A 16,745-nucleotide genomic window follows, 5' to 3' on the forward strand; every position below is an offset into this window, starting at 1 on the left:
AAAAGAAGAACGCAGGCTGGTCAGGAGTTACAATCCAATATCGGACAAGAATGAGGCAAAATTCCTCTCGTAAAGGTCCAGTTACAGGTCTCCTCAGTTTCCAGATGTCAACAGAGTGTTGTCAGAAGATGAGAGGATGTTGCAGAGTGCTGAACATGGCCCTGTCCCAATGTTTTATAGATGTGTTTCTCCCATCAAACTGAAGATGAGTTAATATTTTTCATGCAATAGAATAATGTCACTCTCACTTTCAACTTTTGATTTGTTTTGTATTTTTTTATTGTGAACAACATATAGGTTAAAGATACTTTATATTTAAAATATGTACAAAAACATCATAGAAAAACAACACAAACATTCTTTTTAATACTTCAGCATTTGGCTGGTACTTTGAAACAGATGGTGAGTGTGATACTTGAACAGATGCTGATACTTGTTCCTCATTTCTGTCTTTTGCGCAGCACTTCTACATCATCTCAGTCCTGAAGAACGCAGCGACTGTAAGTTTTTGTCTTGACGCACAAAGCTTATCGGACCAATCAGTAACTCAGTAACTGCGTCACCTGCAAACACTTACCACCCGCATATCCAGAGTACATTTAGTCATCTGAGTTTTGGGGGAGATCAAAGTGTAGACATGGCACAGTCGATGAAAGAATAGATATGGTAAGAGGGACCACGATAACACAAGGCCTCATTCTCTAGGAGACAAAATTCCTGAAGTGATGCACATGCTAATCAGCAGTGATTATCAGGTAACAGTTTACATTCAGAAGGCCAAACGGATTCAGATCACAGGGTACATCCATATGTGTCATGAATCACACACCCACTCTATTATTTGGGATTCGTGATGCAATCACACATCAGCCATCCATCTGTCATAGTTTTTGGCTTTCTGCGACAACCCTTATTGACCAACCATTTGAATTATGCAGCCCAGCAAAATGTCAAGTTGACACTATCAGGGTTGTCACGGTCACCTGACTGAATACATTAATGTATCAGATTAACATGATGGGGTGAACTGCAGAGCAACTGATGACTTCTTCTATATCTAAAACTGAAAATATTAAATTGAGGATATGTGAGTGTGACCCCAAATATGAAATTGATTAGATACACATTTGATGGACCTGCAGACTACATGCAAATGTTGTTTGCGCTGGTTTCAGGAACCAACTATCATTAATAAGAGCTTAGAGCACAGCATCCCTCAGCTCCTCACTCTCTGTGTCGTACTTTTTCTGCCTTTCCTTCTGTTAACTGTTTAAAGGGTGGCTATAAACCAGCAGTGTGAGTGAATATATTACTGTTCCAGCTATCATTTCTGCTGAGACCGAGCTCACTGATGCTCAAAAGTGTTACTGCAGAGTTTTGCTGTTTAAACTAGAGGAGTCACTGCTAGACGCAACATGTAAAATTAAAGTACCTGAGGGCTTTCCAGAATGTACAGTGTCATGGCGTGAAGCACAGGGCATGACGGAAATCTGCAGATGTTAACTGTCCGAGATGTGCAGCCTTGTGATTGAACTAAAACTGTCATGCAATTTGATACAAAACTTAAGACATGCAGCTAAAGTTAGGTTATTTTGATAGCATAGACCTCCATTTTACATTTTCTTCCATTCTGAAGTTACCTTTTCAGCCTTTATTTTTTTATTGTATAACTTCTAATGAAGTGTTTTAGTAAGTATATCTTCCTAATTTTAGTTTGAGGAAGTTGATAAGACTGTCTCAGACTTTCAGTAACCTCTGTGTTATAGCGATGTTTGGATTGAAATATGTCCCACTTTCTCTTAAAATGCTTCTGGCAAAACTGCTGTGCTGCACCACCAGAGTTTACCTGAACATCCATGACGTTGTGGTACATCCAGTGCCAATGAGCATATTAGCAAACTGAGTTATTTTGGTTTTAGGTACTAAAAGTGAATGTCCAAGACATGCCCTGTTCCAACACTGACAAAAAAACATTCAAATCATTTCAAAGAATCTAAGTAGACCAGACTAGCTATGTGAACAGCACACAGTAGCTATAAGCGGTGCTTTTGTCTCGACTTGAAGATTTATGGAGAGTTATCATTTCGTTTTTATATAATTTTTGGTTAAAGAACATACAAACAAAAGCAATGAAAAAAAGAGTCCTAAAAATGATTTGTGCTGTGACAGGTCTCTACCTCTAAAGCATTTTCATCTGACAGCTCACCAGGAAATACCATGGTCCTGCATGAGTTTAAGCATAACTTAAAATCAAAGCTTGACTGAAACTGCTCATATACTGCTGAATCATCCTCTGTAGGACTCTCAAGAAATTCTGGAAACCTCTGTTGTCACATGTTGTCACAACAGTTACATAATCTTCGATAAAACTTATCTTCATTCTGTATCTCACAGTTTTGGCTTTGGAAAAGAGACACAGCAAGCTTCCAGAAAGGTTAGGGTTACATATTTTCACTGGAGAAAAGCATGCACATGCTGCTATAGCTGTTATTTTGCAGCTCCATGGCTTGACTACTCGACCTCCTAAACTAAAAATCTGCAAACCCTCAAGTAGAGCTAAAACATCAGTCGACTGTAATAATATTTTTCATCTCACTTTTTGAGCAGAGATAGTAAGCATGACTTCACTGAAATACAAAATCAGAGAGGTTTCCTTCGCCCCTTTGCGGAAGGTCCAACAGATGACCTCCTCTGATTTGACTTTTTCATGAATCTCTAACAGTTGTTATCAGAGTGAACATCACAGTTTTGACACTTCCAACATGGAATCAAGGACTCTCTCCTCTAATAACACGATAATATTTTTAAAACTCCTTATACGTACCCGAAAAATGTATCAGCCCCTAGAGCCAGATCGTTTAGCAGCATAGTTCCTATTAGAAACATCCACATGCTACCAAAACAGCTCCCATGACAACTGGGTTATGTCTGAAGGTGACTTTTGTCTTTAGGTGTTTCATTCTTTTTTTTTTTCATTATTAACTAATGTTATTAACTAACTAAACCCAATAACTGAGGGAAACATTAACCTTTACCCCATTAACCATACATGATTACAGGTAATGAATAATAGAGCTGTACCATTTTGCCTTGACCACCAATCCAAAGTTTATGAGTATGTTTTCAACAGATTCACATTTCAACAGCTAGAAGTGTCACAAATGCCTTCTCCAATTATAGAAGATGGCTGCTCCATATGCTGGGCCCTCAGACCAGTGCAGATATGATTATCTGAATTCATGACGCAACCATCCAAAACAGGACCTGCCTGCGTCACTGAACTCGGGAATGTTCCAAGCACACTGTGCTATTCAAACAGCAGAGCCAGGCCACAAAGACTAACGCACAATGGGCCACACCCAGTGACAAGTTCCATTAAACCAATTAATTTTCATTAATGAAGAAGTTTTTCATTATCCTAAGGGAAACAGTTGGTTCTCATAATATTCACAGTGCTGGACACTACTTGCTGCACTATCAGGACTTTGGAATATGTTGGGATTTTTATTTCATTGGGGTTTTTTTTGTTGTAATTTCTCTTTCAGCCTGATTTAGGTACTTTTAGACAACACTGCATAAGAAAAAGATGGAAAAACAAAATGACTTATAAAAATAGAACTTTAATTCTAAACAAAACTTTACAGAAAAAATACAAAATGCCATCAAACCACAAAAAATCAGCTATGCATCATAGCCAGACAATTCTTTGTACATTTCAGTGCCATATATATAGTTTCTTCCTTCTGTCTCTGCAGGAATGAAGTATCAAACATAATCATCAGGTATGTCTTTTCTGTTTTTGTCACTCTCAGTAACCTGCTCTTCCACCTCAACAGTACTGTCTTCGACATGTGCTTTCCCATTTTTGACTTTTGCTGTCTCACCTGCTTTCCCCTCCTCCATTAATTGAAGCTTCAACTTCAGCTGTTCTTTCTCGTTTTGTGTGATCTCCTCCTCAATAGCTTTCTGCTGCTCTTCTCTCTCTTTCTTAGCTTTCTCCGCTTTCTCCGCTGTCTCCACTGTCTCCGCTTTCTCCTGCTTCTTCAGCTTCCAGTAGAAGGCCAAGTTTTTCTCAGGGTAGGTGACTTTGGCCAGCGGCAGCTTGAATATCCTTTTGGCCCCCGTGGTTAGGAGGAGGAAGGTGAGGGCAGAGAGGCAGAAAGGCCAGGTGCAGGCTGGCAGACCAAACTGTAAAAGAAAAACAGTTTGTAGCATGCGTCTCAACAGGTTGATGTGTTTAGTGTGCGGAGTGGTGTTTAAAGATGTAATTACCGTGGACATGATGTTTGCAATGGCCGAACCGAGGTAAGCACAGAAAAAAGCTGCAAATAAGAGGATAGTATGTGCTGTGTGATTCACAGATTACAAATACCTGTTCAGTTGTTCCTATTGTTACAATGAATGACTTGTTATATAACCTGTATGTGCAGATAAGGTGCATTTTCACATAGCTCTGAGTGTCTGCTTACCACATGTGATTGCAAGCAGGTGCACCTGCCAGGTGAGAGCATAAAACATTCCTCCAATAGCGATGCAGGCTAATACACAGTTGTATCCCCAGAGGCCAAAATAAATGTCACCAAAAGGAGCTGCCAGAGCCAGACCTGTAAAAGAAAAACAACAGAGACAAAAGAGCCTCAAACGGTAAGTCAAAGCAGGCCCAAGTTCAATTTAAGTTTTAATTATCTCAATAAGTAATAACCCTACTGGTTATTTTGCACCTTTAACAGATATTTTTGGTGTCATCTTGGTGATGGAACATATTGACTGTAGCTTGAATTCAATCTGTAGGCATGTAGGGAAGCAAAAAAGATGTGCAGTTTATTGGGTTGAGACAGAATGACATATACATCTGATGTTTGTTATGTTACACCCTCCCTATATCGAGTCCAGGCTGAGTCGTTGTATAGTACTCTCACCTGAAACCATTCCCACTGTAGATCCCAGGACAGCGTGAGCACAGGTGATAGGGGAGGAGATGAAGAGTGAGATGATGAAGATTCCTCCAGTCCAAGGGTTGTCACACCCATAGACCTGGCCTATTCCCACAGGCACTGACATGAACAGCTGAAAAAGTACAACCAGAAAGGGCAACATGAGTAGAACTCCAGATGTAAACAACGATGCAGATGTGTTTTTCACCAGTGTTAACTTGTAGATTTCTTCTGTTGCCTGTGTCACTATACTGTTACAGTACAGCTAAGACTTTAGGGTTGTATGACATAGCTACTCCTTATTGTGTGTCGACCTGTTTTCTGAGATTTCTGAGAACATGGCATGTCACTGACCTTGGCTACATCGATTTCAGCCCAGGTGATGTTGGGGAGCTCCGAGCGTGGCTGAATGAGGACTTGGGAGAAGTGGTGATTGTAGTGGCCAGTGGCGACCATGTGGAGACACACCAGGATGTTGAAGGGCAGGGTGAACACTGGCAGATCCCAGCGACTGTTAATAGATGCCAGGGCACTGGACACAATCGGACTGAAACACAATGAACCAGTACAACACAATCTCTGTTATAATTACACCGTTTTTTCCTATCGTAAAGCGTTGGCTTCTTCTATGTCTGACTGTATCAGCAGGAATTGAATCAGACTAATTGAATTTAGGTTTAAAAGCCTAATTTTATACAATTAAATGATCTTTTAAAGACTCAACATTCATGTGATCATTTTGCTGAAACTAATCAGGTCTCTTGGTTCATCATTTTCTCATTATTTACTATGGCCTCACTGGATTGTTTAACTGTTATACGATCTGTCTGCTCACCACATCATGGACATGAAGATGTTAGGCAGTAGAAGCCACCAGTACCAGTCTCCTGCATTGGAAAACACAGCCATCAGCAGACCCACCAGAATGCCGTTGTAACCATATAGCCCAGCAGCTATTGCACCCCTGAAGAAAGAATTTGAATTCATAAATTTATGTGTGTCTAGTTTAAAACAAAGTTAAGTAGCTTTTTTTTTCTCCAAAGTCATTTAATCATTTGTTGGAAAGAAAATGATGATCATTGAATGGTAATGATTTTGTATGTTTCTTGCCAGTGTATTCAAATTAATGCTTGCTTACTGCTACTAAACACATTCGTCAAGACGCAGCTTGTGTTCACACCTGTTTTGCTGCAGAATGAGGGCAGAAATGGTTGCAAAGAGTGTCCCTACAAAACCATTGAGGGCCCACCAGTAATTCTGCAGAATGAGACCCGCAAAAATGATGAGGCCACTCAGAGGGTTGTTCACAAACATCACTTGGGCCGCTCCACGCAAAACCCAGTCCAGCAGCTGCAGCAAGAAGAACCGTTCTACAAGGCAGGACCAAAGAAGTTTTTGACTGTGAGAAAAAGGTCGTGAAAAGACACAGTGAGGCTCGGACACAACACAGGTTACATTTGTGTTATGGCTCATAAACCCTACAAATCAATAAAAAAAATGAATTGTTTCAGGTCAGTTTATTCTCCCTATGGCCCCGTTAACCTTGGAGCACAGTTCAAACTTTCCTTCTCTGTAGCACATGTTAGATATTGTACCGCAGCACTCCTCTGTCATTCAAGTTATGTCTTGCGTTTCTCTACAAATACCAGATACAGAGCTGATAAACAGAATCTCAGTCTGTTTATGTAACACCACTAATATACTATCTTTGGGTGTTAATGCTGACTTACTTTCCATCCATTTTCCAAACACCTCCATGTCTCCAGAGAAGTAGGAAACTCCCTTGAGGAAGCGGGACCTGGCTATCTGCAGGGCTGTTGGTACAACAGGCTGCACTTGACCCTCCTTCTTGTCTTCCTCGGAGTTATCATTTTTAGGCGGCAGGTCAGAGTGATCCATCAGGGGCTGGAGCTCCTGGAGCCATTTTAGAATTTCATGTATTCTTTGAATCACATTAAAATTTGTATCTGTATAGAGAAAGAAGAACGCATACCTACAGTTAAGATAGGGCCAGGAGAACTGGTGGACAGAGCAGCAGATGTGGAGTAATTGATATTCCTCTGAATATCCTGAGAAGAAAAAATCCCAAAGTTAGATATTTTCCATGAAAATGCACTCTTAATTGCTACAACTCAACTGCAACTGCTACCAATAAAATAAGAATTAGAATTAAATATGAGTAATATAAGAGCCTTATCACAATAGTCACACACAATTTAAAAATGTCTGTGTAAAGTGTCAGTGTATAAAATAAAAAATGTATCTAAAAAGGCATCTAAAATGTACAGTATTAACAGAAAGAAAGTGACATAGTCCAGTTTAACACTCACTGTTGAACAGACGGATGGCCTGGGGGGGAAAAGCTTTGTACTACAACTATGTACTAGTTTGAGCCAAAGGGGCCATAGTCCCCTGAACGAGCATTATTATGGGGACAGGTTATGTGTTGTTGTTAGCGCATTAAAGTTTTCACTTTTACAATGTGAGAACATATACATATGAATATGTTACCTGTATATGCCCTCTCTATGTTAAAAGGTGGAATGGCATATGTTCAATACAACTCTAGCTCATAGAAAATGTTTGTGAGGGGACAAAAAAGTGTAACTATAGGTGTAACTATATGTGATCTGTTGCTGTGTCTTCATTCTATCAACATGAATGAAAAAAATATTGCCTCTTGTTTTTAGACTTTTTTGTTACCATGATGCAAAAGAGGTTATTCACTTGTTATTGTGTTACGCTAAAGTTAAGGTTAACATGTTGCCTCCTACCCAGTCTGATTAACCACATGACATCAGTCTGTTTTGACATTTGTTAAAGGACTACCTGTTAGAGTTTGTCTTTTAATAAATCATTCATGAAAATCTGTGCCCTAAGATAAAGCAACAAAAACCACACAATAATTCTCTAATCTTCTTTAAATATCAGCTCATATTGATCAAACACATAATCTCCAGTTTAATCATGCTCATGTCTCTACTTGACTTCAGGGACTTTGACAAGAAAGTGCTCCTACCTTTGTGCAGTGTGATCCAGTCATATGTCCCAGAATAGGCAAAGGGTGCAAAAACTGTCAGCTTCTTTTAAGCTGTGTCGCAGGTGCTTTTGAGAAGTGCTTTTATAACAGTGAAAAAACTCCACCTCTCCCTCACACCCACCCATAGGTTAGTTTTTTTTCTCGTCCTTTATCATGTGTGAGATGTGGTAGATATGAGGTCAGGTGAAGTCAGGCCAGAGACTTGTACATGACACCTGGAGTCACAAAGGGAGTTACACTATAAGTATTTATTCACCCAGGCAAATAATTAAATTCAGGTGTTCAGATCAGATCAATGCATCATGCAGGCTTGTGCAGAACTTAGCAATCTTTTGAAGAGATCCATTTCATCTGAATCAGGTGTGTTGAAGCAGGGAAACATCTAAAACCTGCAGGACAGCGGTCGTCAAGGACTGACTTTGGACATCCCTGGTTTAGCTGAACCAGTATTTAAGTTCCCTTATGTTACGTTATGTTCATTAATTTGTTTGAGTTTCTTTAGTCCTGAGGCGGTTTGAGTATAGTTCTGTTAGGTTGACCTCTTTTCCCAACACTTTTCTTCTGTCCTATGCAAAAAAAATTATTTAAACACACGGTATGCTGTATGTTCACTTCCTAAGGTGGAAGAGTGGAAGGGAGCTTTTTCAAGAATGTTTTCCAGCTGTGCAGCAGCAGCATTTTTGTTCACTTAACCTCTTCAATCAACAGATCTACTTACTGAGAGATAGCGTGATCGTCTATATAGGTTACAAGTTTCAGAAAGTAGGTACCCATTCAGAACCCCTTCCGATCTGATGTCATTCAAAATTGTTACTTGTCATTTTAGCTGTAAATCTTATGTGTTTATGAAGCGCTTTGGTCAACTTTTTGAACAGCCTCAAGGTTTAAATTTCTGAGGCTCATTAAAACCATCAGAACTGTGGAAACCCTTTAGAATAAACTAATTAAAGGTGTAGATGCACTCACATTGGACCAGTACAAGAAATAGATCAGAATTTAAATAAAAACCTAAACACAAATAGAAAGGAAAAACATCAACGCGATACAGCTCAAAACTAACATATTCACAGAAATAGAGTGGTTTTGAACAAGTGATAAAAGGAAAGATGAACAGATTCTTTAAAGATTACAACAAAAAGTAAAGAATAAACCTTAATCTATTTGCTTAATGCAAATAGTTTGACAGTTGTGTGACTTTCACCTCATTTTGGTTTGGTGAATGTAACAAAGTAAAAAGTCTAATTATTCAAATTTGCATAATCTCTCAATCACTGCTTTGTTTCTAAATTTAACAGTTAAGTGTTTTTTCTAGATACAGATTTTAATCTGTCAGGGTTTTAGATGAGTAAAGGTGTAATGTAACATGATGTACACCAGTAGAGATGCACTTTGATACATATTGTTAGCTTTGTTGAAGAAAACCTTCGCAGTATTATCACAAACAGCACACACGTGCACGCGCGTAGATCAATAACGTGAAAGTAAACTTGTGAGTTTATGCACGGGCTTTTTATTCTTTATTTTAAAACCAGAAGTTAAATATGATCACATGACTGATTCGCAGCACAGATTGCTGCTGCAGACATCTTGTTATCACTGATGATGAAAGAAGAGGAGCAGCATGAAAAAGCATGCGTGGTGTTGAAAGGGGGCGGGGTTGCGGGTGGTCATGGGGTGGAAGAGGTGAATTCCCCCATTAAGAAAGGCATGAACAACAAACAGGTCCGGTGAGACAGATCGCAACTCTGTAGATCTTTCTAGGATTGAGTTTTAAGAGAGTTGCTTCTGGTAAGCAGCGGGCTTTGAATAATCAAGCGTAATATGTTTTGTGCAATTTCTAGAATTTTATGTTTTAATGTAAAAATAACACATGGTTTCACCAAATGGGCATTCATTTGCTTGCACTCCTTAAAACAATCAAAAAATCAGATATTAATGCCAAACAGAATATTTCTCAATACCCCAGGGGATTACTTATATGAAAAACTATGTTTTGTTGTTTTTATGTTTTTATTACAAGGTTACTGATATGTTAAAAGCTGCTTGACCAAAGTGAAATGAAGCATTACCTCCTTGAATATGCAAAGATTTAGATAGATGTCATATAGATAAAGTGCAGTTAAATAAGCCACCAGTCATTAAGAAAATAAGAAAAAAGCTCTTCTCAACTCTTCTCAGGCCTTAGAGCTGTGTTCATATAACTGCTCAGGTCAGCTGTGGTAACTGTTACATAACAGTTCCGATCATGATCTCTATAGATCTACAGATCCAATCTGCCATCCAGTTCAGTTCAGGTACAGGCTGTACCTGAAGGCCAACTTTTCATGCCAAGTGACTAGGATGAAGAATCAAGAAGTATTTCTTTAAGGTCATGTAACTGCCATGGAATCACTAAATTCCTAATGGAGACTTGGAGAAACGGTCATGCAATATAACATTCAATCTCTGACATTCAAAGAGACGAATGCTGGGAAAATTCAGTGGAGGAAGAGTTGCCACATGCTGACATCTAGTGGAAAGAGGGGAAATTACGTATCAGTTCTGTCGCCATGGTGATCATTTTGTCGGTATACCACTACTAAATCCAACTCACCACTTTAGTCTGGGTCCATTCATCTGTAGGGACCCTTTGAATCAACTTTTTGTTTAACATTTTTTAACATCTCTATCTTTGTTTTGCAGGTAAAATAGAAACCTGACGATGACATCTACAGTCACAATTAAACACTTTTGCAGAAAACGGCCTGATTATGAACATAAAGATTATATTAAGCAGCAGTTCAGTGGGGTTTTTTTTAGGAGAAAATGAACGGGCTGCAGAGTATGCCCCTGTATATGTGTTTGTATTGTGCATGTGTGGTGAAGTGGTGAGGGGCTCCAGCTCTATGGAACCTGATACTTGATGACTCTCCATCACAAGAATGTGAGTTTCCTTCTCTTGGAGCATCTGGCCTGAAGCCCGGCCACATCTCCATCTGTGTGTGTGTTTGTATGTGTATGAGAGTGTTACTTGTTACAATTTGCCCCCTTTTCATGAGTGGCCTCTTTCAGCAGAGTGAGACATTCTTCGTGTGATGGTTGTCCGATCTTTTGTTGACATGCTGTCCTTTTGTGCCTCAGAACATTTGCCTTGGGACATGTAGGCAAATGTTTGTTTGATTGTTAACTGAAAATATTTTTTGTGTAATTTCACTTCTAGATATTTTTAAGGTTTTTCATTGTCACCAGACAGATGGGAAACACTTAAAAAGTCACATTCACTTTCACATTCACATTCACCGGACCCGGGTTCCTGGGGCTCTATTACATGTTATATATACTGTAAACAAAAATAAATAAATGGGCAGTTGATGGGCATCAAGGGGAGCTTTTCATTTATAAAGCTTCCCAAATCTGTTTGGCATAAAAGGTATTCAGATTACAATTCTGCTGCCATAATGCTGGACAGAACAAGGAGAAAAAAAAAGTGTCATTCACAGCTATGAAAATGACATCTCTGCTGACCTCCAGTGGTTTTTCAGCTTTCTTTAGTGCTGGAAGTGTGTCATGTACAAGCACAGGTTTTGTTCTCTTGTACACCTCTGAAAGGTGTTGCACCAGAATACAAACAACCGACCCCCGCACAGCACTTAGAGCCGTGAAATTCTATAGTTCAGATTGCTGAATGACTCTTCAGCTTTGATCTAATGGCCTGGAAACATGTGAGGAAATCCACAAAGATGAAAAATCCTGTGGGGACATTGTGGAGTATTTATGGATGCACGGGCAATGGGAACTATTTACCCTCCTTCAAATGAAAAAGGTTGAAGATAGAATCTTTATTTGTAAAAAGCATATGTATTCAACATTGTATTTTATAGAATTGTTTTTATTATGAAAATAATCTTGTTTCTTTTCCTAAATCAGTGCCAGGGTTAGGGTGCCACTAGTAACTCCTCAAGGATATATGGTGTCAACTCACTGTGTACAAGATGGGCATTACCACTGAGTTATAAGTAAAACTAGTTTGTAAGTACCTTAAAGTGCAATTCCCTTTATGGCCCCCAAAACATCGGTGAACCCAGTAGAATCCCATACAACAACGTTACCCTCTCTCAGTAAATACTAAGTTAACGCCTTTCTCCCACAAGTCAGTAAGATGAGTTCATTTTAATCCTGATCAGTGTGCTGGTGGTTTCTCTGAATTTAATTTAATTTGATTATTAAGGCTATATTAAGTCTCAATGTCAAGACTTGTTTGGGGGATGCAACTCGCTTGATTGACAAGACTTTTAGGGGAGACTGCCCAGAAAACTCATTCGTCTGTGAACTTGAGCCATAAACGTGTTGTCGATCCTTGACAGAGCTTTAATTTTTTGATGAAGTATGCGAGTCATTCTCCAAAAAGCTATGTTTGCTATGTTTGTTCTTCAGTTATGTTGCACCAGCAGAATATCAAGGGATTTTAGTTAGTTTAGTTAGTTACACTGTTTATGGTAAGTAATTGTTTATTTCATAGATAGCTTTTAATGCACTTATATGGGCAATATAAACATCAAGTCGAATGCATATACCCCAAATGTCGGGGTATGGGTTGACAGGAAAGGGAGACGTTTAGCTTCTTAGTTAATATTACATTTTAGGTGAATTATAGATTTACCCTGTTACCAAGCTGGTTAGCTGGCAGTGACTTTGCTCGAAAACTTATCCTTCCTCTTTTTCATTTGTATATGGGCAACGTCCGGCTCCTTAAATCCATGATTGCAGCTGTCAAGTGTCAAACATGAAGTCCAACAACAGAAGTTCACAAACCAATCAATGAATTCAAATGAGCTACATTCATCTTCCATGCAGTTTCTGCAGTGATAGATTGCAGATGAATGTTCAAATGGATTGGCCAAAGCAAACAATCAAAGAGGGATTTTTATCCAAATTTGAATGGGTGTGATGATTCATGCAACATGATAAGTCTACTATAAAATAATACAAGAATATTATCTCACCATAAATAGGTGTGTGTGTGTGTGTGTGTGCTCATCTTCTGCATTCTCTACATATTTTAACTTTGCTAAACAGAGACAAATGGACAAAAAATGTTCAAATCTCTGTTCCCCTTCACTTCTTCAGTAAATTAAACAAAAAAAATGCAGCTAATTTCTTAGATGACTATAATATCTGGTACATTGTTTTACACCTTCCCATCGCTGTTTTTGTATGGTATGCTTGTATTTTTATGTTTTTTTTTTTGTCAAAGGTGAAGAACGAGCTGATTTCAAAAAGTAAACAAAGGCCAGCAAGTAAGGCCTTCCTAAAGTGAGTACTTTTTCCCCCCACAGTTACAACTCACTTTCTTTTTCATAACCAGGGGCCTCATGTACAAAAGGTACTACGCACAAAAAACTTCAGGGCTGTCGTACGCACTTTTCTACAGCTGTTGATTCTTTGGCGACACTTCGAGGTGATGTTGGGAAACTGTTATAATAAATAAATGTGAACACAATTTGTCCTCAGAATGAGCGATGTGCACATTTGAGACACATGAACAATTAACACTGATGAACAATTAACACACCCATGTGTCTGCAATTACACAAATGGATATAAAAGTAGGGATAGGCTCCAGCCCACCCGCTACCCAATTAACAGATTGACGGTATAGAAAATGGATGGATGGATGGATGGATATAAAAGTATGCGCAAAGTGCTGCAATGCATACAATTAAAAAAATGGCTGCTTTAGCGGTATTGGAAGACATTGCAAATGGTGCAATTGGAAGAAAGCGTGTGTTCAGAGACTGACAGGATTTGCTGGCACATGATGACAACTGGCTCATCAGCCGTTTTGAGGGCAATCCTCCTGGAACTGTGGCAGAGCTGCGGCCGGCGTTGGAGTGCAACACAGCGAGGAACCATGCGCTGCTTGTGCCACAGGTGATGTGCACACTGGGGTTTAAGCAACCGGAACATTCCAGAGGGAGCTGGCCAACCGACTGGAACTGTGCCAGTCGACCCTGAGCCGAGCCATGCCAGCCGAGTGGGACGGAATTATCTGCATCTCAGCAGGTATATCAAATTCCCACAATGCAGTTGAACAGGCCAACATTGAAGCGTAATTTGAAGCGAGAGCCGGTTTTCCTAATGTAATCGGAGCTATTGACTGCAGACACAGTGCTATAAAAGCGCAATCACATGATGAATTTGCATATCAACTGGAAACATTTTCATTCCATCAATGTACAGATCAAATGTGATGCACAAATGCTTTGTGGGGATGGCCTGGTTCAACGCACGATTCAGACATTCAGTAACAGAATTGTTGGGAACAGACTGCAAGCTGGCAATGTGCGCGATAGTTGTGCCGAGTCTCTGTTCAAACAGCCTCCCTCGCCTGTTTTGGCCACACTTTGGCGGTGAGCAGCTAGTCTCCGCTTCACATCCACCTTAATATCGGACCACTTCTTTTTCACCTCTGCTTGTGTGCGCTTCTCAGACTCCACAGCCTTAAAGTCCTCTCCCACCCACTCCTCTTACGTTTGCTGCTTACATCGTAGGACAGCGTGACAAAGGGGACATTTTTGTGGGCCTCCACTTCAGAAAGTAACACCTCCATCTCGCTTTCCGTTAAGTTATTTTTTTCCGTCTTACTTATTCTTTTTTCTTTAACTTTTGATCGTGCAGAGAGAGGAATCGCAGGTGTAGGACTCATTTAAATATTATTTGCATATTTAAGTAGGGGCGTGGACAGGGAGGAGTCGGGTACTCCGACATGTGCGCTTAATTTCACGTTGGGCTGTACAAACGAAATGTGCTTGGATTCTTGCGTGCGCACACATTGATACATCCGGATATTTTTGTATGTTGGAGGGCATTTTGGTTTGAGCGTCCGCCATGTTCAGTAGGAAATCCACGCAAATCTTTGTACTCTTTGTCTTTGTCATTTGGGACTTTCTCCACATGGTCATCACACAGATCAGATGCTCTTAACACATAAATCCACAAGCTGATTTTTAAACTCACCTTGTTTCACTTTTAGTTGACACATAAAGACATTTATTCAAATCAGATTGTTTGTAAGGTTTTGATTATGTCGCATGAAAGCTTCAGAGTCTGCTTTTCCCCTTTAACATGGCCACTGAAGTTACTGACTTCAGTTCATTCAGATAGATTTACCTACATATACTGGCTCTACCAGTACAAAAACATGTTTATGTAACTCAAGAACATTTTTCAGTCACTAATGGTTGTCAGAAAATTGATTATTGATTGACATCAATCATCTTTACACTGTCTTATCTTGCAAACAGCCTACTGTAGCATTTCATGTAATATATATACAACTCACTGATCACTTTCATATCCTACCTACACATTCATTGCAACGTGTATATTTTGCACAAATTGTGCACTGGGTCACTGTTTTGCAGTCCAGTGTAGATGGAGAGATAAAGCATCTCCAAAGTTTCTGCAGGAGTTCCTAAGCCTAAGCTGATTATTTAGAAACGAAGGTCATTGTACAAGCCCAAGAATGTATTAGCATGTGGAAGTCAAACTTCTTTCTTTCGCTGCACTCTTGGCCACAGGAGCTGAGGGCCAACATTTTTCAGGAGAGTGTTTGTTTTTGTGGGAACTTCTGGCAGGTAAAACTTCTTGTTCAAGGAACAGGGCTGATGGAGTCAAAGAACCTAGTATATGGGTTTCTCAGCAGTTATTAGTTTTTCTTCGCCTTTCAAATCAGACATACACTATTTTTGACCCTTGTTCTTTCTTTGAAGTGATCAAATTCACAAATGAGTTGAAACCAATTCTTCATCATCAGTAGCCTAAAGTACAGTTTATTAATCAAAAAAATCCCCTGGTATCAATACTAATGAAACTTCAGAATCCACTAGGAGTTCAAACCCTTCAATTTTTACATTTAAAAAAGATTGCATCTTCTCATTTTTGCTTTTTTAAAGTGAAGCCCTGTCAAAGACAAACATTTACAGGAAAATATGAAGCGCAGGGAGAGGTGTCTTGAAAAATATGAGTAGATTAATGTGTGCTACATTATCACAGGAATCCAATATTCCATGATCAGTCAAGGTTGAAAAAACGAGCCAGTTTTGAAAAAAATCACAAAAACAATTTTTGCTGTTGTTACTTTCTCAGTCATTGCGTAGATTTCTTGTGTAATGATATCACATGTACTTAAACAGACCATGAGCGGTCATTAATATCACACCTTACCTTACCAGCATAGAGGTAATCCATACACAAAACCCTTATTTGCTGAAACTAAAGAACAATCAGCAGAAAAAGGCTTAAAAACAAAACAAAAAATAATCAGAAAAAGTGACAAAGCATGTGGAATCTGGCTTCATATTGACCATGGATGGTGGTTGTGGCAATCAGTAAACAAACAAAAGCCTTTTGACTTCCAAGATGTCAAAATCACAAACGTGTCTTGAATTGCCACTAAAGCCATAGGAATCTTTGGAGAGAAAACAAGGAGGCTGAAAATTAATCCTGCTGTGTAGAATGAGAAGACCCCTCAAGCCTTCTTCATTATCTCTCATGGGATCACTAAAACTGAGGAACACACATGGCTTAGGTCAGACTTTTTTCTGAAGCTTTTCAAAGAGCTCCAAGACCATTTTAGTTATGTTACAAAACAATAGCACTAATAAAACAAATACAATGTTCTTTTTTTTTTATCAATTCATTTTTTAATGCATCATTAAGGAATGCAATGTGTTCACATTTGCAGAGTGGGTGCACTGCATGATACAAACCCGTCCAAAATCTTTGCCAAT

General features: G+C 39.2%; 1 protein-coding gene across 2 annotated transcripts; it reads right to left on the reverse strand.

Annotated features, from left to right (window-relative positions):
• Positions 1–3,656: 3,656 nt before the first annotated feature.
• Positions 3,657–8,079, reverse strand: slc14a2 (solute carrier family 14 member 2). 2 transcript variants are annotated; one of them, XM_072388039.1, is made up of 10 exons: positions 7,954–8,079; positions 6,932–7,003; positions 6,665–6,848; positions 6,115–6,304; positions 5,770–5,898; positions 5,289–5,481; positions 4,920–5,067; positions 4,470–4,604; positions 4,273–4,322; positions 3,657–4,188 (listed from the first exon to the last, which is right to left on the reverse strand). In XM_072388039.1, exons 1-10 carry the CDS (start codon positions 7,975–7,977, stop codon positions 3,766–3,768), a joined length of 1,548 nt encoding a protein of 515 aa, XP_072244140.1. In that variant the 5' UTR covers positions 7,978–8,079; the 3' UTR covers positions 3,657–3,765. The 2 variants fall into 2 exon arrangements, with proteins under 2 accessions (XP_072244140.1, XP_072244141.1); XM_072388040.1 differs by lacking the exons at positions 6,932–7,003; positions 7,954–8,079 and having other exon boundaries at positions 6,115–6,333; positions 6,665–6,750.
• Positions 8,080–16,745: the final 8,666 nt, after the last annotated feature.

The sequence above is a fragment of the Leuresthes tenuis genome, unplaced genomic scaffold, assembly GCF_036924035.1.
Source record: "Leuresthes tenuis unplaced genomic scaffold, fLeuTen1.0.hap1 SCAF_6, whole genome shotgun sequence".
In the NCBI taxonomy this organism is placed as follows: domain Eukaryota; kingdom Metazoa; phylum Chordata; class Actinopteri; order Atheriniformes; family Atherinopsidae; genus Leuresthes; species Leuresthes tenuis.